Source organism: Malaclemys terrapin, chromosome 11 (assembly GCF_027887155.1).
Source record: "Malaclemys terrapin pileata isolate rMalTer1 chromosome 11, rMalTer1.hap1, whole genome shotgun sequence".
Taxonomy (NCBI): Eukaryota; Metazoa; Chordata; order Testudines; family Emydidae; genus Malaclemys; species Malaclemys terrapin.
The window spans coordinates 44742452-44765491 of NC_071515.1; the positions used below are offsets into that span (position 1 = coordinate 44742452).

The 23040-nt window shown below is 38.4% G+C and overlaps 1 protein-coding gene across 7 annotated transcripts in view; it reads right to left on the reverse strand.

The window, feature by feature from the left end:
• Positions 1-829: 829 nt before the first annotated feature.
• CSRNP3 (cysteine and serine rich nuclear protein 3) overlaps positions 830-23040 on the reverse strand; it is a 171714-nt gene continuing 149503 nt past the window's right edge. For all 7 annotated transcript variants that reach the window (XM_054043638.1, XM_054043639.1, XM_054043640.1 and 4 more), the window contains 3 exons: positions 20243-20502; positions 6830-7126; positions 830-5283 (listed from right to left, as the gene is read on the reverse strand). In XM_054043638.1, the coding sequence (XP_053899613.1) occupies positions 4249-5283; positions 6830-7126; positions 20243-20502 (1592 nt within the window). In that variant the 3' untranslated portion in view covers positions 830-4248. The remainder of the gene's footprint in view (positions 5284-6829; positions 7127-20242; positions 20503-23040) is intronic.

Sequence of the window (23040 nt, forward strand, 5' to 3'; positions counted from 1 at the left end):
ATTGCCATAATTTTGCCAGCAAATTTCTAGCTTCATATTTAACTTTAGTTAAAGCTTAATATGCCAGCTAGTTGGTTGTATCTTCCAAGAGAAGCCAGATTTACTTCATTAGGAAAAAATGCAGTCAGTTCTGTGCTGTTTTTACTAATCTTCAGTGTGCAAATTCTTTTATGTTGTACCAGAAGAAAATGTTTTAGTGTTACAAGTACATAAATTATTAGGGGAAAAAGAGTACTAGGAACACATTTCCAAAGAAAGCATGGTCTGCCACCTTACAGACTGTTTGTAGTGTTGTTGTAGTTGTGCTGGTCCCAGGACACTGCTGAGACAAGGTTGGGGAGGTAACATATTATTGGACCAACTTTCTTGATGAAACAGACAAGCTTTTGAGCTATACAGAGCTCTTCTTCAGGACATTTCTTCAGGACCTGAAGAAGAGCTCTGTGTAGCTCAAAAGCTTGTCTGTTTCACCAACGGAAGTTGGTCCAATAAATACCAGTAGCTCATTCACCCACCTTGTCTCAATTTACAGAATGACTTTCAAAACTATCCTGTTTCTTGTCAATGTCTATTACCAAGCATCAAGTACCCTGTTTCCCCGAAAATAAGACAGTGTCTTGTATTAATTTTTGCTCCCAAAGATGCGCTAGGTCTTATTTTCAGGGGATGTCTTATTTTTCAGAAATGAAAAATGCCTTATTATCGGTGGATGCCTTATTATCGGGGAGGTCTTATTATCGGGGGGATGCCTTATATTACAACGAGAGGCAAAACTGTAAGTAGGCCTTATTTTCGGAGGATGTCTTATTTTCGGGGAAACAGGGTATCTTATGGATGTAAAGCTTTTTAAGCACAAACAAGGAATGGAGACCAATCATTAACATAAATGTGGCAACAAATGACGTGCCAAATCTGTACAGAAGACACACATGGCTATTTGCAATTTAACAACATAACCCTTTTAGCACATGGAAATAAGGTTCACAAAAGTGAAAGTATTAGCAACCAACACAGGAAATCTATTACTATTAACTGAGCAGTAGGGCACTATAGGTTGGCCAAGGGAAGGAGATTGAAAAGCACTAACAAATCTCAAGGTTTAACCAAACCACGAAACAGAGCTTTTCCTTAAGTCAGTGGTTTTCAACCTTTTTTCATTTGCGGACTCCTAAAAAACTTCAAATGGATGTGCAGCCCCCTTTGGAAATCTTAGAAATAGTTTGTGACCCCGCAGGGGTCTGTGGCCCACAGGTTGAAAAGCACTGCCTTAAGCCAGTGGCTCTTTTCCTCCAAATTCAAACTCCAGCTACTATGTCTTTTGACTCCTCATAACTGTTCCCAACTTTACTTGTGGAAAATATCATAGCAAAATATTATTTAATCACTTCCCTATTCCCATCCCTTTGTATGTTATGTGTCGTCTTAGATTGTAAGCTCTTGCGGGCAGGGCCCATGTTTAGTTCTAATACTATAATACCAGGTCTCAGGACCTAGAGATGGTTATACAGCACCTAGCACAGGGGGCCCATCTTGATCAGATTCTCTGAACTCTATTGCACTATAAATGGTAACGAAGAAGCACAGCAGCAGCCATCTCGCTATTTTAAAGCTAGTTGAGACGTGCTTTACATAATTACTTGCTTTTCTGAGTGTTTTTCTTTCTAATGTCGCTGAAGATTTTCTTCGTGTGGAAAGTTAGAGACTAAGAAAATAATTTCTTATTGCTCCATTACAGGGCAAATAATGAAGTACAAATCTTATTTTCACCAGAACGTAATACATTGGTTAAATGTGCATAATTATGTCTCCTTCTAGTGGCCAATCCACACTGAAGTTAAGAACCTGCTACTCACTCACAGTTACTGTGTTAGCTAGAGGTTTGTGCTTTAAGTGCTAGTGTGGCGTGTGCCAGGTTTCCGTGATGTGTACACATGTGCCCAGTGATTTGTTTCAGGGGCTCTGTAAATTAAGAGAGCTCTGTTATCAAGACAATATTATCAGTAACCTGCATACTTCTTTTTATCAAATGTTTCTAATCTGTTTCTCTTTAAAAATAAAGAATACCATTTGCTGTGTCAAAGCTGAGAACACCTGTCTGAACTGACTACACACTCTTTGGGGAAAGAAAAGAAGTTTCTACTGCGAACAAGGAACAGATGACTTGCTAGAATGGCTACTTTAGACAGCAAGTCCAAGCGGTCTGCACTTTCCCAGGAGACAGGAATGCCATGCAAATGAAGTATGCAATTCTTATTGAACCAGGGCTTTTACCTCAAAGGAATCCCAATGAAGACATTCATGAATCAATGTGGGAACAAATAAACAAAACAGCTCCCTCATGTTACGAGAAAATATAAAAATATTTTGCCAATTTAATGTAAAACAATTGACTTGAAAATGGTGTGCAATGGTTTCATAAAAGAGCCATTAAGTCACAACTTCTTTTTCAGAGAACATCTTTTTAGCATGACAGTTTTTCTACCTGGAACACTGTAGCTGATTTTATAAAAAGTGATTCAGCAGAAGAAGAATTGGTACAGAGTTGAAATCTACAATATGCTTACATCTGTACCCCTAAAAAAACTAAATTTGACAGAGATAAAAATTAAGCAGCAGATGCTGTAATTTGACAAAAAAGACAATCATTTCCAACTAACAGATATATAATGATATTTCAATATCAGTAGAAGGACCAAAATATCAAAACAGTTTAAGAAGTGTCCTATTGCATTTTAAAATAAGGCAATGCACAGCTAGGTATATCTAATAAACGTGTAGAAAATGAACTCCTAGAAGAAGTTCTTCTCTAGAAAAACCAAGTCCAGATAATTTAAGGGTTGGAATGCAGCATGTGTTGTAATTCTCATTGTCCCTTTTAAAAAGTAAAATGAAAATCAGGTTATAATGAATGATGCACGTAATGCATTAGAATTTGCCTACAAATTTTCACAACTATAAAACTTCTGACACTAGTGTCCTAGTTGAATATACAGATTCTGGTACCTAATACTGTTATCATCAGAGTAATTAAGTGACTTTGTACATTTAGGGTTTGATCAAAAGCCCACTGAACGGCTTCAATGGGCTTTGGATCAGGCTCTTATTTTGTAAAGATTGCTAAATAGGTAGAAGAATCTAGAAAAACTTAAACTGTTTTCCATGCTTCCTTTAACCTCCTAACAGAATGACTCTTTCCTCTTACTAATTACTTATTTAAGCATTCATATACTGGCTTGGGAAAACTTGTATCAGTTTTATTACAATGAATTGTAAGATGCCGGTCTATTATATAGATCTCACAATCTGGAGCTATGGCATATCTCCAAAATAGTTCACAGTACCCACAATTAATAAGGTACTGCAAAATGGCACTAAAGTGCATTAGTAAGCTGAATATTTCTGGGACTAAAAGGTGCTGTGCAAGTTTATAAACTACTGCTTTGTCCTTATACACAACATCAATTTTCTCTAGGGGGAGTTAACTGTGGGTTGTCATTGATTCAGACATTAAATGGAGGATTGTCCTACCTTTCACCTTTATACAAAATATAAATGCCCCCTTACTCACAGATTTGTCTGTCAAAAAGAGTAAAAACAGACGTAATGAATTGTAAAGAATGTATTTTAAGATCAGTTGCTAAGAGTAGTTATAAAAAATGTATATGGTACGCCAGATGAAATTTACGTGGGCATGCTCTGCAGAACTAGCTATGGATTTTCAACTCAAATGAACATGCTGTTCATTTTTATCAAAACATGAGTACTAAACTACCATAAATAAAATACAGTACAGAACACCTAAACCTTTTTCATACATTAATTACTTTTACATAAAAAGTCACTATCTTTTTCAGATATGTTGAAAATGTAGGACTCTAAACATGATTATTTCAAAGTATCAGTTTAACAATCTTGCACAGGCCCAACAATCAAAAACATGAAGCTTTGATTCAGATAGCTTGGCAGGTTCCACATAGTTTGACAGGTAGGCTACTTTGAAATATGTATATATTTTTAATTTATACATTTTCTATCAAAAGACAGTTTGATTTCTGTTTTTAATCTTTACATGAACTGTTTTTGTGCAATGCCACAGCCATGTAGCTTGAAAGAAAAAAACAAAAGGTGTCTGGAATATTAACCATAGTCCAAGTTTTCTTAGTCCACAGCTTAAAAAATTATGATTCTAGGAAATCTAATTGGAGTGCATTTAAATAAAGGGATTCAGTCCTAGAATATCTTAATAAATTAAACAGGTACTGTTTCCACTACAGATGATTTGATACACTCTTCATGCAGTCTGCTCTTTTCTGAAAGGCTTATAGAATTCTCAGCAGCTTGCTCTGGTATGTGACGGTCACCGTTCAAAGCTGAAACAAATCCATCTTGAGAGGTACTTTTCAAGTATGAGTGAAATTCCACTTGAGGGTGGCTTGGCCTATGTTCAGTGTATAAACTATTACATGGAACACTGTTATCACTTTCTGAAGAGGAGCAGCAAACTATCACAGAGGGGTTTGCAGAAGGGTAATGAGAGCTGCTGTAACTTTCCTCTGATTGCCGTGTGTAGTCAACAAACTGCTCTGAAGTCATATTGTAAGGCACCAGAGAAAGACTACCATTTTTAACAGTGTCCCTTTCTGAATAGGTCTCAGTGATCTGGTTATTACTGCCAGGGGCATGGTTCTCTATTTGGTAATACAGAGTTGAAGAGTTAGCATAGAATGAGGCATTTTTAGAGTGGCTTTCACGTACTGCAGTGCCATCAGAATAGCAAAGGACAGAAGGAAGAGGCACCACATCGGCATGGGACCCCATGCCTTCCACAAAATCATCTGCTTTTTCTTCCTCCTCCTCCTCTTCATCATCGTCATCATCATCAGATTCACTGGGTGCTAAACTTTGTGTACTAGAATCTGTAACTCCACTACAAAAGCTACTTCCATCTTCTTCCTCCTCCTCCTCTTCCCCAGGGCAATCCAAATCTTCAGCAGACTGCAGGTGCATCACTGCAGCCTGGGGGTCAGTTTCAATCTCAAAATTCTCTGCAAGTGAATATTCTACCGGGTGGGGTGCTGTACTCAGAGAACTAGTGTGAGCACTTACCTCAGTGTGGCAACCATTTAGTGCAGGAACTTGCTGCTCTCTATTTTTCTCCAATTCAAGCTTCATTATTGTATGCAAAAAGTGAGTCCGTACACGGATGGGGTTAAATTCAATTCTACCTGCTGTGTTGCTGCACCCTTCTTTAGTGCAACCACATGGAAAAGACATACGATCCACCTTTTAAAAAGAGAATACAGATTAACCATATGTACAATAAACCCAATGATGCAACAGACACTAGAGAGACTAGAAGCATAAAATAACAAAATGAGATTCATTTGTGGAAAGTGCACAGTACAACATATATGGAAAAATAAACCAAAGCAAAGATATTCACTGGGAGGGAGAACCTGGAAAGCAATAATATCATACAAAACAGAAAGTTAAACATGGATTTACAATGCGGTGTAGCAGAAAACAAAAAGACTATACAGTTTTAGGTTTCATACATCACAATGTGGATCAAGGGATAAATGATTTATCTTTCTATGGCTCTGTTATAACCACACCTGAAATACTGTGGTCATTCCTTGGGCCCTCATTACCAGAAAAACTGATATACTGGATGGAAATCAGATGAACGAAACAAAAATGATTAATGATTAGGAGGGAATGGCTTGTGCAGAAAGGTGGGGTTTTTTTTTAATTAAATATAGACAGCTTGACAAAACAATAACTAAGGGGAGAAATGACCACAGAAGTTAGAAATAGAAACTGGGACAAATTTTAAATGAGGCTTCAGTCAATTGTGGATACACTATTGTAGACACAATGAACTGTAGGCTGAAAGAATAGAATTTAGATATCTACCTGCCTGATAGGATCCAGAAATCAGGTACTGTAGTTAGATGCCTAAATTTTATCGTTTTCACCTACCTGCACTCAAATGCAGGTGCAAAATTAGAGGCACCCCAAGGTGATGTAGTCCATATCCCTGTCAACGCAGAACTGAAAACAGTCTATGAATATTCAAGAGGGTAAATACCTGAGGGTCGTAGGATGAGTTTAGGCAGATTTAAGAAATTATTAAAAGGAAAATTTAGAGAAACTCAATGATGGTGAGATCTACTGGGCTGTATAATAGTGACCCAATGGAACTGATGAAGCCTCCTTCCTTGGGACACTTAAAATGATCCTGTAGAAACCACCAGTAAATGTACATTAGGGAATACATTTTTGATTGTCAGAGAGATAGACTAAATGACCTAATACCAATGGTCCAGCTCTAACATTTATGATTCTATCACACGTATTCATTGAAAGACGGTAAAACATGCTTTATTTATTGGTTCTTACTCTGAGTTTGGATTTTAATATTTGATTCAAAACTACTTGTGATTATAAATTAGGAAACATACAATTTGCAGTAACTGCAGAGTTATACTCAGGGGAAAAGATATACAGTATTTCTAAAAGAAAAATTAATCTTGTGAAATCAGCAGTCATATAGGTTAGTGACTCCTCTGTTGGATGTTTGGTTAAAGGCCCATAGAAAAATATGAGGAGCTGAGCATTTGTATTCAGAGGGGAAAATGCCAGTTATTGCATGTCTTCAAACTAATCACAATAAAAACCATATTTTTATATATCTATATCTATATATTTATTTTACTGGTTTTGAGACCCACAAATTTCAGCACTTAGTAATTCATTACCCATAATACCTCTGTTGTGGGTTGTTTATGCCCTGCTAGTAAGAAATGACTGTAATATAGCTCTTTACCTGGCATTTTATGCCTGCAAGGCTGCAAGTACACGTTTCTGGATCACAGAACACTCGGCAGTCACAGCCACAATCCTCTCTGGATAGGCGGATAGCCCGCAGCTCATGTTTTTCTTCCACATCAATCTTTTTCACTCCAGAGGCTCGTAGCAGCGCCCTACGTTTTTTTGTTGGTAGGGGTTGTAGAAAGAAGTATTCATCTACTTCTGTATTGTCTAAATCAATATCATCATCAGAAATGTCATCCAATGTCAGAGTATTAGCCTCTTCAGATTCCACTGTACCATTCTTTGTCATCTATGATATAGAGCAGTTAACACAGCATTAAGACTATACACTTCCTGCAACTAAAATTTTTAGTGAGAACATATTCATTATAATGTATTTGTTTGTATATGAACTATAAGAACACTAAGAATATACAGTATTATACATGGTTCTGTAAAACTGATATTCAGTAAGTCAAGGATTCTTAATAGATTTTCTTCTGAAGAGACTAATTTATTTCAGATGTCATTCCTTTCGGAATTGTCATGGAAATAAAAATGAATAATTGAGAATTCAGATTTTCACCTATAGTTGCAAAATATGGAAGAAAAAACAATAATATTATCCCCCATATTGCTAGGAGTTGACATTTTAAAATTATTCATCAGTGCTTTATGGTGACAGCAAAGTGCAGGACAAGGATTAACTAAAACCAATGGGCAACATTAGAGTTAGGATCAATATGCCCTTTTGTGTATAGACAATACAATCATGGCTGAAATCATGACAGCTATTCACAAACTAAACTGTCTTTGCAGGAATAATAATTACTCCATCAGTGGAGTAAAAATGGAGAAACACACCAGAAGAAAAATACTAGTATGTACTGTGTTGTTGGCATTTGAGACACAAGTACCCAAGGAAAACATTACCAGAGTTAGAATTTGTATGCAAAGTACGTGTGTGTGTGTGTGTGTGACATTCTATACCTTCAGGCAGCAACCAGGACCCCCATATTCCTCATTTTTATATAATTGTGATCTTACATATAAAGCATGCCTTGTAAGGTATCAGGAGAAAGGTTATGATCTGCTAAAAGTCATTTCTCTATCCATATATGCATATCATTAATGCATATGCAGTTTTGAGAATTGTGTTGTCACTAAAACATGCTGTAAGTTGGGGAATTAGCCAGATATTACCTCCCCAGCGGCAACAGCAAGGAAAGTAACCAACACCTGGGTAGGGTATCAATCAACCCATCTACAACCATTGTCTAGCAAGGGAGTAACAATGCAATGACTCACCTGCATGAGGTCACCCCAGGGGAATTGCTCAACCTTGCCTGGAGACTCAGCAATGCCCCCAGACATGCCTGGACTTGTGTTTTCCAAGCACATGGACTGAGGGTATAAAACAGACACAGTGGCCACATGCTGGGCCCTTCTCCTGCCCCCACTTACACTGCCAGCAACTCAGACACTGAGAAGAAGACAAGACTCCAACAGAGGAGATTGGCTCAGGTTTAAGGTATTGGCCCAGGTATATTAAGGACTGCAATATCCATCAGGGTGAGAAAAACTGCTTAATCTAGATGTTGCCTAGTCTAATAGGGTTGAGAGTTTAGACTGCGTGCTTATATTTTATTACTTTTGGTAACTAACTGACTTTTTGCCTATCACTTAAAAATCTACCTTTTATAGTCAATAAATTTGTTTAATTGTTTATCTTTACCAGTGAGTTTGTATGAAGTGTGGGGCAAATCTGTTCAGGTTTTGCAAAGGCTGGTGTATATCCAGTTTCAATTGTTGAAGCGGTGAAGTAATTAATAAATTTGCACTGCCCATCTTGAGCAGTGCAAGACGGTATATTCCTGAGGTACAGTGCTGGGAGGACTTAGCTCTAGTGCCTTTCTCTGTGTGATTCATGAGTGGCTCTGGGAGCATTCATGCAATATAGCTGGGTGTGGGGCTCCACGTGCGGTTGTGATCACAGCACCTGGAGAGGTTTGCTGCTAGTCACTAGCAAGGCATTGTGAGAGACAGCCCAGGCTGGAGAGAGTTAAGGGGGCATAGTGGTGCCACAGTTCCAGGCTGCATCCCCGGGGAATCCCATCACAACATGGAATCAGAGAAAGGTCAGAGTATATAGTACTGTGCTTTACATTTAGGAACACAGGGATTACTGTATAGGAACAAAGGGATTACTGTACTAGATCAGACCAGAGTTCCATCTAATCCAGTATCCTGCCTCTAGCAATAGCCAGTACCAGATAATTTAGAAGAAGGTGCAAGAATCCTGCAATATACAGATGTGCAGTGATCGGCCCCTGTCATTTGGTCCTGATCTATAATAGTTGGAGATTGGTTAAATTCTGAAGCATGAGATTTAAAATCCCTTCCAAAAAATATATCATCATTAATTATAACAACTCTGGATATTCTTATTAACCATATAAATGTCCAATCCCTTTCTGAATCTTGCGAAGTCCTAAGAGTCAATGACTTCCTGTGGCAGTGAGTTCCACAATCTAATTACACTTTGTGTGAAAAAGCATTTAATCAATTTTGAATTTGCCATCTTTTAATTTCATCGTATGCTCCTTTGTTGATATGAAACAAGGACAGAATTTCCTGATCTTCCTTCTCATTACCATTCGTTATTTTATAGACTTTATCAAGTCCCATTTTATTTATCTCCTTTCTAAAATAAACAATCCCAATCTTTTCAATCTTTCTCAATCATTTTTGCTGCCCTTCTCAAAGCCCTCTCTAATTCTGCAATATTCTTTTTGAGAGGGGATGACCAGTACTGCACACAATATTCTAGATCTGGATCTACTATGGATTTATATAATGGTTATATTTTCCATATTATTCACCATCCCATTCCTTATGCCATCCCAACTTCTTGTTTCCTCTTTTGACTGCAGCTGCATATTAAGCAGAGGTTTTCATTGCGCTGTCTACAGTGACGGCCAGGTCCCTTTCCTGAGCCGATACAGTTAATTTAAAACATTAATAGGAGTACAAGTAGTTTCAAAATTCATTGTTGCTACCAAGCTGCCCATTGACTGAGACTATTTAGGTCTCCCTCATTTAAATTCCTCACCATCCTCTCTGGTCTTGACTAACCTAATTAAACTTTGTGTCATCTGCAAATTTGGTTATGTCACCACTCATCCTCTTTTGAGATTATTAACTACTACATTAAACAACACAAGACTAGTCAGAACCTCAAGGCTTCCTACTGGTAACCTTTTACCATAATGAAAATTGACTATTTAAACCTACTCTTTGTTTCTGTCTTCTAGCTAGTTTTGATCCATGTCAATACTTTGCCCCTCATCCTGTGACTACTTAACTTTTGTAGTAGCCTTTTGTGCGCAAACTTGTCAAAGCCCCCCTGGAAATCTAAAGAAACTATGTCAAACAGTTCTTCTTTGTCAAATTATTATAAGAGATTAGTGAGAGACAATTTTCCCTTGCAGAAACTGTGTTGGCTATACCCTCTCATATCATATTGCAAACTTCTTGAGCTTGGGGATCCCTTAACAATTTTCCTTCTCGAAAATTCATGCCCCGCTCTATAAACAAACGAACAAACAAACTTGTATTAATGTTTTCATAATGTTTTCTTCCTCTTGCTACAACAGGGTGCTAAGTGTTAGGCTCTGGCTGCGTGTTTTTCACGGCTGGACCGGAAGATGATGGAGGACATGGAAGTAATCTTTTGACTGACCTACAAAATACTGAGCAAGTTACAGAAGGAATGATAAAGTTACAGTAGTGGAGTCCAGGAGTATCTTTGGCCACAGATACCTTGAAGTCCTTGCTTAGCCAAAGAAACCACTGACATTAGTAAAAGCTGAGTAAGAACTTCAGAGCTTGGCCTTTTGAGAATACCAGCCCTTTGGATGCAATTGTATACATTCAAGGAGAATGGTGTAAGGTGCAGGGATAAATATATTAAATTTCTATTCTTTTCTGAATTATATATGCCTCTGAGAACTCAGTTATATAAAGACTCAAGAAACCATGCTATATCCTTTGGGATGGACGAGTATTATTGATGATATTCTGTTACTTTCTAATGTATCTTCTTCCTCTCATTAATACATCATTTTAGAATAAGACACCTGGCAGGACTTAACACAACCATCCAAATGTCACCTTTTCATATACTAGCATTCTTTGTCTTAAATTTATAACACTCCAATCCAGCAAGCACCACCACAATTGAGTAAGTGCACCTCACGTGAGAGCACTGGTCCAGATTCGCTGTTCCAGCCAAGCTGCCTGGGTGAAAGACTGGAATTGCAAGGGAAAAGGTGGCTTTAATTCACCTTAACATTCCTTGGATCCAAGGACCAGCTCAGCCCTTTAGACTGCTCTAACATATGCCTGGCTTCCCAGTTTGAAGGTAGCGTTGGACTAATTTCCTTGTCTACGATGGAGCTCACTGCTTAATTATCCCTACCAGAGAGTACATTTCTGGGGCTCATAAAAATACTTCTGAAGAGAAAACTATTTGACTTGAGAGTGGACCAAATGGCAAGTATTTAAAAACATTTCCCCAAAGAGGGCACATCTGGATCCCACAAATTGTACATTCCTTCCAATTTCAAGAGTGAGCACTGTGGTGTGCTACTGAGATATTCAATATATTTTTACAAACAAAGCATAAACATTTCAGCAAGTGCAGTAATACAAATTTGTTTTGTGAAGTGAGGCTTCCTTTGTTATTGTTATAAAAAAACATTTTGTTTAAGTGGAAAACCAAATGCATACATTCCCAGTCTTCATCTTTCCTGAGCACGATGATTTCAATGAAGGTGTGCTGATTTACACCCGCAGGGGATCAGGGCCCATCTCTCTGAATTTGTGACTTCTGTAGGTTTAATTCCTCACCTAATGTCACATTTACACACTAAATTAAAAAAATACCGAATGTAAAGGAGACAACTTTGATCACACATTCACCAATACAGCACCTTTTGTTTGGATTTATTATTTCAGATCTCTGATGCCACAATTTGAGGCACCAATAAACAAACTCAGGGCCAAATCCTGAGGTTCTCATTCCAATTTTATTCAGACAAAATCTCAAGCCTTGTTCATATTAGCTTATTCTGTACTCCTGTGGGAGCATACTTGAGTAAGGATTGCGTAAAATCAGCATAAGGACCTCAAGATCTGGTACCCAGTGAGTTTATCTGAATATTTTCCTATCCATAAGGAAATATATATTCAAATACATGCTCTACACTTTCATTATAACAACAGATATTCTTCATCCTTTTCTGCTCAACCTGCTATCACTTTTGAATTTTTGTTTCAGGTATATGCATAATACTTAAATTCAGTCAGTGCATGTGCTTCCAATTCTGTTATGGTTTTTCATGTCTATATATGGTAAAATTACCATTGTTGCTTAGATACTCCCCCTTCTCTACTACTTAATCCTGCCATCTCTGTTACTCTCTTTCTAGTTGTATCTTCTTTTACATACTGTATAAGGAAGCAGTCCTGTATCGTATCCATATAACTACTGCTGCATTTATTTACTATATGCTCTGCTTGGTCTTAGGTACCTTAAGTCTCCCACTTCTGTTAACAGTTTGCCCTTTGCACAACCTTTTGTATTATAGCTATCATTTCATGCCATTGTTCAAGTAGTCTAGAAAGTGAATTCCTATCGAGAGTTTACTGTTTTTGTGGCCTCCAGTCTTGAGTAGTAACAATCATAGATGTTAAAGACTGAAAAGATCTGACAGATCATTCACCCATTTCCTTGCAAACTCAGGATTAAAGGAACTCCCTGCCCCAATCAAGGAGCTGACCCCCAATTCCCGACTGGCAGGTGGGCATACTTACTAATAAACAAACAAGACGACATTTCCTTAGTGTACAGTAGTATGTCCTCTGTTAATATTTCATCACTACCTGTACTTCTTACAAAGTTAGACTGCCATTGCTAGAACTTCCTTTACAACATACTATTTCTTCCTCTTTCCAATGTATTTTGACTTTTATAAACAAATTGCAACCTTCAGAGTTTAATCCCCAGTGATTTTCATTTCAGCTGCCGTGTTTGTTAGCCCCATAATATTCAAATCCTTTATGCTCTGACATTTCCAGTTCTCTTTTCACAGTTATATATAGGCATCTTTAAAACTTCTTTTGAAAAACCTTCATATTCTTCTTCTTTTCTGTTTCCCTAGATGTCAGCCCTCTCCGCACTAGCTAGCAAAAGATAAAACCTCCCTTGTGAACTATGCTTTAACATATTTTTTGCTAGAGAGGTGCTAGCATGTTTTCTCTGCCCAGTATACACTATGGACCCATCTATACTAGTCTTACTAACCTGAGCATACAGAACTTAGAGAATTTTTCACTTGACCAGAGCTCTACATTAACACCTTGCAGTTACTTTCCCTTCCCCCGGTCACAGAGTCACCAGGGCGATGCTCTGGAACTACTCCATATGAAGCCAGTCAGGACTCTGGGTGAGCCTCCTCTCTGTGAGCAGACTGTCTCCATTGAAAGAAGCTTACGCACAGGAGTGGCGCCAGGGTTTTTGCCGCCCTAGGCAGCAGTGCTCCTCCTCTGAACATTCAGGGGGCCTGGGGTCTTCGGCAGCGGGGGTCCTTCCGCTCTGAGTCTTCGGGACACTTTGGCGGCGGGTCCCGGAGCGAGTGAAGGACCCGCCGCTAAATTTCTGCCGAAGACCCGGAGCGGAAGGAGCCCCGCCGCTGAATTTCTGCCAAAGGTGGCAAAATGCCGCCCCCCAAATCCTGCCACCTTAGGCGACCACCTAGGGTCACCTAGTGGTAGTGCCGGCCCTGCTTACGCAGCTTCGACCTTCCTGGGTCTGACCTCAGAGCATTCAGCATACCCTTCCACGCTGTGCGCTTCCCACAGCGAGTCCGTCCGGGCAGGGTCCTGGGGAAGCCAGTAGGCCCTGCACCCCAATTCCGCAGTCAGATGTGACTCTCAGCCAGCCAGTAAAACAGAAAGTTTATTAGATGACAGGAATACAGTCCAAAACAGCTTGTAGTTACAGAGAACAGGACCCCTCAGTCAGGTCCATCTTGGGGCTAAAGAGGCCAGAGCCCCATCTGGCCTCTCTCCATTTCCCCAGCCAGCTCCAAACTGAAACTCTCCAAGCCCCTCCTCTGGCCTTTGCCTCTTTCCTGGGCCAGGAGGTCACCTGATCTCTTTGTTCTCCAACACCTTCAGTTGGCACCTTTGTAGGGGAGGGGCCAAGGCCATCAGTTGCCAGGAGACAGGGCATCGGCCATTCTCTGTGCAGACAGCATCACACTGGCCTTCTAGGACTCTGCGACAATCACACACCCTTATCCCACCACCTAGATAGTTAAGAACTGCATAGGGGAAACTGAGGCACCCACACAGTATTCAGAGAAAACATTAAGAACATTCCCACTTCGTTACACTCCCCAGATCACTTACTAAGCAGAGCCATGGTGCTCAGTTGCCTGTACGAAATTAAAATAGAATTCTTGATTTAAAACTTAGTTCCTACTCGTGGCAGCCAATTAAAAAAAAGGCTATTAAAAGCAGTTTAATACAAATAATAAAAGGAGAAATTTAATAAAGAAAGTTGTGCTGGCGTAGGGAACATCACACATTTTTATATTACCTGAGGTGACAAAAATCTGTATTTTGTTCTGTTTGCCCCCAAGCTGTTAATATTTTGTTAGCCACAACAAGCAGTTATTAACTGTGCCCATTATATAAAATGTGGTGCTCTTCCTCTGCCTCTTCTGAGTCCAAAGCTACGACAGCAGAAAAATAAGGTTTTTTATTCAGAAAGAGAAATATTTTCAAGCTGCTAGCTAGAAGTTTGTATCTGATACAGCAGCATGTGTTTGGAGACAAATACAATAGGGTAGGGAATGATAAAATACAGATATTCTCTGCTGGCCCCTGGATCTGAACATTCAGAGACTTTGGATCTGGAGGTGAATTTTGTAGGTTGGGCTCATGTTTAGTAGAAATAAAAATAAAATCTGTTTCTATGCTGCAACAGTTTAGCCACAAACATGTTCCTGTGTCATGTGGGGTATTTGAAGATGTCTGTATCTTCATATCTCCCCTCCCAGGTGAATGAATCTCTCTTATGTGGGTTAGTTTCTGGTGACTTTTGATTAGCACCCTCCAAAGACCAACGAAGAACTGATGATGATCCATGTTTTTTTCAGTTATCAAATGCTAAATAATTTCTTTCTAGCAAAAAAGATAAATAATTCAATTATCCAGTGACAGGTAAAAAGTTAAGTATATGGAAAAATTGCTAAACAAGATTTTATTCCTGTTTAATTTTTCCTCTGCTTTTATCATCAGTCCTAAAACCACTGATTTGACTCTAATGAATTTAATACTGCTAAACATTCCCATATTACATTGGTGTCCAGACTTCTTCTCAGTTACAGGTGGGAAAACAATCTTAAGTAAGGCTGAAGATCACATGCAGTGCCAGTGCCATGATTTAAACCCAGTCTCCTAATCCCAGTCCTGTGCTCATTCCATTAGATTACGCTCATACCAGTTTGATTTCGCTCTTTGAGGTGTATAACCTGTTGCCTTCATGCCGATATTTTCATAGTTTTCATATTCTCACAATGCTTGCAAGTGAAATTGAACTTGAACAGGGTGATTGGTAACCAGCACATGCTCCTAACAGGATTGTGTTCTTGTCAACAAATAAGTCAGAATCTGCAACGTTTGGATCATAGACTTTAGATCACATAATCCCAAGTCTGTCATAGGAAAGTCAGTTCTATACCTCAGGCCAAGTAGTGACTTCTTACTTATAGTCGAGTCTTTCAACTGCTAATAATCAAGGTTCATTGGCAAGTTTATTGTTACCTTTTCTTCTGCGTAGTGACAGCAACTCTGAACTAGTTGGCACAGAATAACCACAGAATAAAAAGTGACACACTTTCTCCCAGTTACTGTAGACCACTTCCTAAATAAGCAATTAATCAGCTAAATACAAAGGGGAGCTTGACACTAACTGTCACAAAATACATTTTCTTGAAAGAATTTAGAGGAGCATTAAATCCTCTTGTGAATATCACAATATTGCTAATCTGAGTAAAATATGGTATAGGGAGAAATAACAGTCTATATTTTAAAGCTATCAGAGTGAAATTCATGACAGTGCAAAGGACCAAACAAGGGCTGATGTACACTTAAGGCCTTGGTGTGAAATTCGCTTCGCCTCTATAAAACCTGAGAAATTGAACTTTATGCCACACACCTCTCCACCCCCTTAGCGGAAAACTTCTCTCCACAAGGGAATCAGGTGAAGGAAACTTAGTTTCTACAGCAGGTTTCACCAGAGTGCAAACAGGGCAAAATAATAATGCAGGTGAATTTCTTTTCTTTTGATTCTGGCTGCTAGAACTCCTGGCATTTACTTGCGTAGTACACTCAAAATGAGGGGGAGTGGCTGAAAAATTCATAATATAATCAAAGGAATCTAATAGACCTTTCTAAAAATCACAGGAGTTGTCCATAACTGTGTGCACTGAAGTATATATATTCTTGAGTTTAAGGGTTAATGAAATTTTTTAGAGCTGCACAGCTGCAATGCTGAAATCCAAATATTGAAAATATTAAATCAGTTCACCCATTACTGACATTTCCAAGACAAATTTGAATGAATTGAGCCCTTTCAAACCTGTCTATTGCAGTTACTATGCAGCTAACAGCTCTTCTAGTAAAGTGCTAAACACATATCTCCACAAGCTAAAGGTAAATGCACCATATTCATACCATTTTGTCTTTTTTTAATCCATTTTACCTAGTTTATATAGCAGTTACAAAATAGCATAGAGAACTTCCCTACAGATATTCAGAGACTAGAAAATTGGACTTGAACATGTACTGTTCCTTGTCAGCTATTCTTTAAGCCGATTCTCTGATGTCTGTTAGATACTCATAAAAAGACGGAGAAGGCCTGGAATAATGGTTTTAACTTTTTTTTTTTTTTTAAATGGGAAAAGGACTGCTAGATTAATCCTATTCCTGTGGTAGAGTAGACAACTAAGTTCTTTTCTGGTGGTTTTGCTTTGGATTCTCTTGTTTTCAGGAGGCTCACCTCTGCAATGTGTAAAGCAAAGTCTAGCTTGGTGCAAGGTAAATGTGCTGACACATGTTGGTTCCCAGATCGGTGAACTTTCATATCACTCAGGTCATGCTGGTGAATTTATTGAGGTTACAAATGTTTCCTCAAATGACAATTTGTTAAAGCAAATCCTCCCATGCAGGATAGTTTTTATGCTCTGACTCAGCAATTAGAATTTTTACAAACCACTGCTGATCTGTTAATGCTGGCGTGCCAAACCTGCCCCGTACTTAAATGGTTAAAATAATCTTTGTCTTTTTTAAAATTCTTCTTTGATTTTAATAATATGGGGGAGCTAAATAAGAAACTACTATTCCCAGCAAGCAGAACAAAGTACCTAACATAGATACTCACTCCTTTTGTCAGACATTTTCATTTCTGAATGAGGCCCACAATATGTCATGCTTGCTACCTAGGAGTCCACCTATTTGATGCAATGTAGAAATTAACAAACCAGGAGAACTGAAATAAAAACTATTAATTTCTTTCTTAACACACATCTTTTACAGTAATTTAAAAAAAACTTTCAAACAAAAACTTTCCCTACTTCATTTTATGAAATGGCTTTCTGTGCAGTTGTATAGCAATTTACATGTAACTCCTAGGCCGAACACTTCAAATCAAGATCATAATCACTGATATTATCACCTAAGAACTGTAATGTCTTTCTTCCTTGTGTTCATTGAGACATAGCTCAAATGGCATCTCCGTAAATAGAAATCAACAAGGCCCAACTGTCATAAGTAAACAAAACATCTTTGATGCTTCAGAATGACTGCCTAAAAGGCTAGACAATGAATGTTCCCTCAAACTTCTAACATTGACTGTGACTGAATGGGATTCAATGATAACATTATTTCTCCCCCTCTTCCTCCTCACAACCACTTTTTGAAAAAAGGAAGCTGGCATGAATGAGTAATATTGGAGTAAAGTGTTCAACATGGTGCTCATTAGCATCAATGGGAGTGGAGCTCCCATTATGAGCTCAACATACTAAGCTCAAATCTCCTCTCATTGATAACAGTTTACCACCAGTAACTCCATTGACTTCAGTGATCTATACTACTTTAAATGAGAAGAGAATCAGGACTAGTATCTGGAATACATATTCTGACAGAAACTGTTACCAACTCTCATGGTTTTATTGTGAATCTCACAACATTTGTTATTTTCTTAAAGCCATGGTCCTGAATTAAACTGATTATGGAAGACTCTCACCTCTCTAGTTCTCATGGTTGCAGAGAAAAATCTTGAAAACAAACCCAAACATACGACAAAGGCTCAACAATCAGAAGGCAAATAAAAAGAACCAGTTTTTAAAATCTCATGATTTTTAAATCAGTCTCGTGATTTTGGGGGCTTGACTCATGAGTTTTGAATGTGTGCGGATGGCAATACAAAGTAAACCTACTACCCTAAAACAGATTCCCCACAGTCACCACCAGCTGCTAAGAAATAGTGAGGGAAGAACCTTCCATCTGTAGGTGAGGCCCTTCCATTTGGCTACAGGAATTAATCCAGTAGTTTGAGACTGGTAGGAGGGGGTGCATGGAATGGAAATCAAACTTTTATTGCTACACCAATATCTGAAAAGGGAATTTACAGGAATTTAAAATCCTGACTACAGGTCACTGTCTACTTTAAACCACCCTCCCCAGCTCCACGCCTAGTCTCAGCAGGAGAGGATTTGGTTGGTTAGAGAATCTGTGCCCCAAAAAAACTGTGCCTCCCATCTTGCTTCATCGGGTTGGAGGCATGGTCAATGGACCAAAAAGGAGTATCTGCCACTCTCAGGAGGGAGAAAAAGGGATGAGAGCGCTAGAGGTAAATGAGATCTGGGATTTTCATTAGTGGATCTTGTGCCTGTAAGGAGATGGGGAAGCCCAAAGCCCCTGCTGGTAACCTCTATTCTCTGGGCAGTCGGAGGGTTAGAGGACTCAGAAGTGAGCTGAGTTCTCAGGGACAGGTCTATACCAAATTATTCGTTATCTGGTGGGAGCCCCATAATCTCACACGAGATCCAGGTAAATGCCTGGTGTATGAGATGGGAGGGAATATATAGCCCCTACCAATATCAATAAAGTTGTGGTCTGCTGCCTAAAATCCATTCCAATGTCTGTCTTTCATTCACCTATGTGTCCTAATCACCATGAGAGTTGAGGGTTAGAAGTTATTAAAAAAAACTGTTCACTGTTCAACTAGAAACTTTAGTAGACAGCAGAGTAATTACAACAGTGTCTGTGTAGCAAGAGCCACACAGACTTCTTAAGGGGGTCAGGCAGAAACCTGTGAAAAAATGCCCAAGAGGCAATATGAGTAATGTTCTAAACTCGAAATAATGCGAGTTTGTTTTGGGAATCTGCCTTCTAGTGGTATCTGAAACAGAGAGATGTAATCTCAGCATAATTTTATAGTGGGAAAAGGACTGCCGTTAGGCTACAATTCTAAAAATCATTCAAAGCTAATTACATTGATTAATTTGCAACCATGCCAAAATAAATAAATGAACAACAGAAACAATTAATACATATTCTTAGTTTGCCCAATCTTGCTCCCATTTAACTCAATGGGAGTTTTGCCACTAATTTTAATAAGATTCGGGAATAGGACGAATGTTTCTAAACATAATTTTTCAGTGATACATTGAATGTAAAAAGCACACACATGTTGAACATCTACTTTGCTGTATTTCAATAGCCAACCCAGGACCATATTTCCAATTTGTAGAGACTAGTTTAGTATAATCAGAAATCTTTGGTATTGATAAGCTAAGCACCTGCATCAAGCAGTTATGTCAAACAAAGAGCTGAAATTTTGCAATTTTTCTTCTTTAAAGGCATACTTTCTGGTTAAAAATATATTTATTTATTTTTTAAATAAACATCCATACCTATGCTGCTTATAATATAGTGGAAGATTAAACTGATTTTTTTTAAATGGAATGTACTTTTCAACATTAATGTTTGCTTTTTGCATTTAGTTCAAGTTGGTCAAGAAAAGAAACTGGTCAGTTTCACTTTCCACATCTCATCACTAGCACCATGCTGCCATTTTTTGATTGCATTGCCTGTAGATTAATGTATCTAATCCAAACAAAAACCTGTTTTAATTGGAATTTTTTAAAAATAAGAGGAACATTTCTATTGAATTTAAATTTGATGAAGTCAGATAAAGTGACCAGGTTAAATGTCGGGCCTATGGTGTCTTGATGGTATCCATTTAAAATTTGGGAGATGGGCGCAAGCAAGGTTTCCTTGCCATTCTTACCTTCAGTTTTAAAGAGTTAAGTTTCTCCTCCCTTAGATGGTCTCTTAACATCTCTCGATGAAGCCTCTCCTGTTCCATTGCAAATTCTCCAAGGGAGTACTGACGCACGCTGTTGTGACGAGTGGACATGCCCAATGTGCTTCCTCCTTGACTCGGGACACTGGTGAAGCCTTGCCTTCTTGTGAAGTAGTACACGGTAACACAGTTAAAATGAACATTCTTTGTCCTTTTCCGCTTCTCCCTCTTCAGGATCGATGAAGCTAAAATGGAAGCCAGTTATAATGTTAATGAAAAACCTGTTGGTTACATAGCAAATCTTTACTTATCGGGGTAGTCCCATTAACTTTAAATCAAATGGGATACTCACACAAGCAAAGTTTTGCAGGATTGAGTCTCCTGTGAGAGGGGTATTATTAGAAAATAACCGTAAAGATTTGCAATAAACATTTTACGTGAGACAACAGAATTTGGCTAATAAATATACGACATATTTCTTATTCAAGTTAAGCCAAAGTGTTTAAACAAAGTAAGAAGTCAGACAGCTTCTGTGTTTGCTTGCACTATTACAAAACCATACACTTGTGGACACTGTCATCTATATTCAAGAGTGGAAGTAATGTTGGCCGGGACACTCAGGTTAGTCCATACTCTTTTCACAATGTTTTATCTTTCATCAGGAAAATAAATGAAGATTGAAAGAAGCCATCTCAGTGTAACTTAGCATCTGCAAGACACTGGGACTGACTTACACTTCAGAAAATCCTATTGATGTCAATAGGATTGCATGACACGAGGCAGGGGAAATGTGGCCCAATTTCTCACACCGTGTAATATAGACATACTGCCACTGTGTCTATAAGATTCTAGTTGAAGATTTCTAGTATTTTATAGTTGGAATTATTGTCCCTCTTTTTAGGAGTAAGGGAAGATTCCAAGCACCACTATTTTGTATTCCAGAAAAAGAGAACTGAGCTTTAGAAAAAACTATGAAGCAACATTTTACTGTCGCCCAGGGACCTAGAAATCCGTAATAATAATGGGAAACCTGTCACAGGATGATACTATATAAATAATACTGATTTACAACTACACTCCTCTCCTTTGTCTCCACCCATCCCACTGCTGCCACCCAGTGAACAGTTCATTGTTACATGTGAAGTCAGCGTAAGTCTATTTCTCCTCTTCTTTTTTCACCTTCTCACACTCCTCTCCTTTCCCTCCTTCCTTAATTCACTTGCACACAAATGTAGCTCTACAAGATGTGCACTAATTTAAAAATGGTGCCATAGGTCTTGTTTCTATCTTTAAATATTTGTTCTTTGTTGTACAGATATTTAGAGATTCCTGTAATGATATTCAGTAGTTGACATTCAAAAGTGGCTGTGGTTGGCCATTAGAGCAAAATAAGAGCAACAAACTAGTTCCTTGACTTTTTTAAGATATGACAGCTTATTTTATTTTATTATAAAATGGCTATAGGAAATCAAGAAACTAGATGATGTGTTAACAGTCATGCAATTTAGATGCAACAATTGCACAGGTATGATATGAGAAACCTATCTGTCAGAAAAAATAGAGTAGTGGTCCCCAAACTGTAGGGCGCACCGTCCTAGTGGGGAGTGGAGGAACATCCAGGGGGGTCCAGGAGAGCCCAGACCACCCCCACAGGAGGGTGGGAAGGGAGCGCCCCCCGCTCCTCTCTGGCCCAGCCCCTAGCCCCAGCCTCTGGCCGCAGATGCTGCCCTGGCTCTGCTCCCAGCCCCCAACCCCCACTCCTCACCACAACTCTTTTGTTATGGAACAAAAAATTTGTGTAAGAAATAAAAACAGAACAATTCTACATGAGGAAATTAACAGACAACAAAATAAAACATTTTTCACTCTCCTTAAAATAGTGGTGCTAAGAAAAACTGACTTTCATTAAAAATATCAAAGCCTTGTTAACAAAAGTAGACCTTTCATATTTCACACACAGACCCAAAATATTCTGATTCTCAGCACCGCCATGAAACATTCTCACTTCTACTAAATATGATTTTGTTACAATTATTGTGTGGTCCAATAAAATATACTTCTCAAGAAATGTCCTTCAGGTGTGCTACATTTAATTGGCATCATATATAACCACTGAGTACAATGCCAGAGGCCCTATATTATTTTACAGAGGCTATTTTATTACTTTTGTTTTTAATTGCAACTCTGAAACAACTTTATAGTGCTATGCCAAAGATAGGTAGGATGCAAATATGAAGATCTCTGTTATTAGTAGAGCTGGTTAAAAATTTTTCAATGGGACAGTTTCCACTCCTCCCCTGGAAATGCAGTATTTGCTGAAATCAAAATATTTGCAGGAACGTGTTGATTTTAACAAAATTTTTGACTGGAGAAAGTTGAAATAAATCATTTTAGCTTTCTAGTTTAATTTTGATAACGTTGAAACATTTTAACTTTTATCAAACTGACCCATTGCATTTAACTTTTAGCATTATATTGTATGTAGTATTTTATCTAAAATCATGTTTAAACATTATCAAAACAAAACTCTTTGCCTTATTGAGATAAAACTGTTGAATGAGATAAAACAGTAAATTTTGAAATTTCAATTTTTCATTCAGATTCAAAATGAAAACAAATTTTGAAATGTCACAATTTCCTGCAGAATGCAAATTTTGTTTTCCAATCAGCACTAGTTATCAGGCTGGAACATCCCAGAAATCCTGCTCTCACACACTGAAAGGAGGAGTCATGTGGGCTGTTCTGGGATTGGTGGCTGGGAATCTGTGGAGTAGTACTGATAT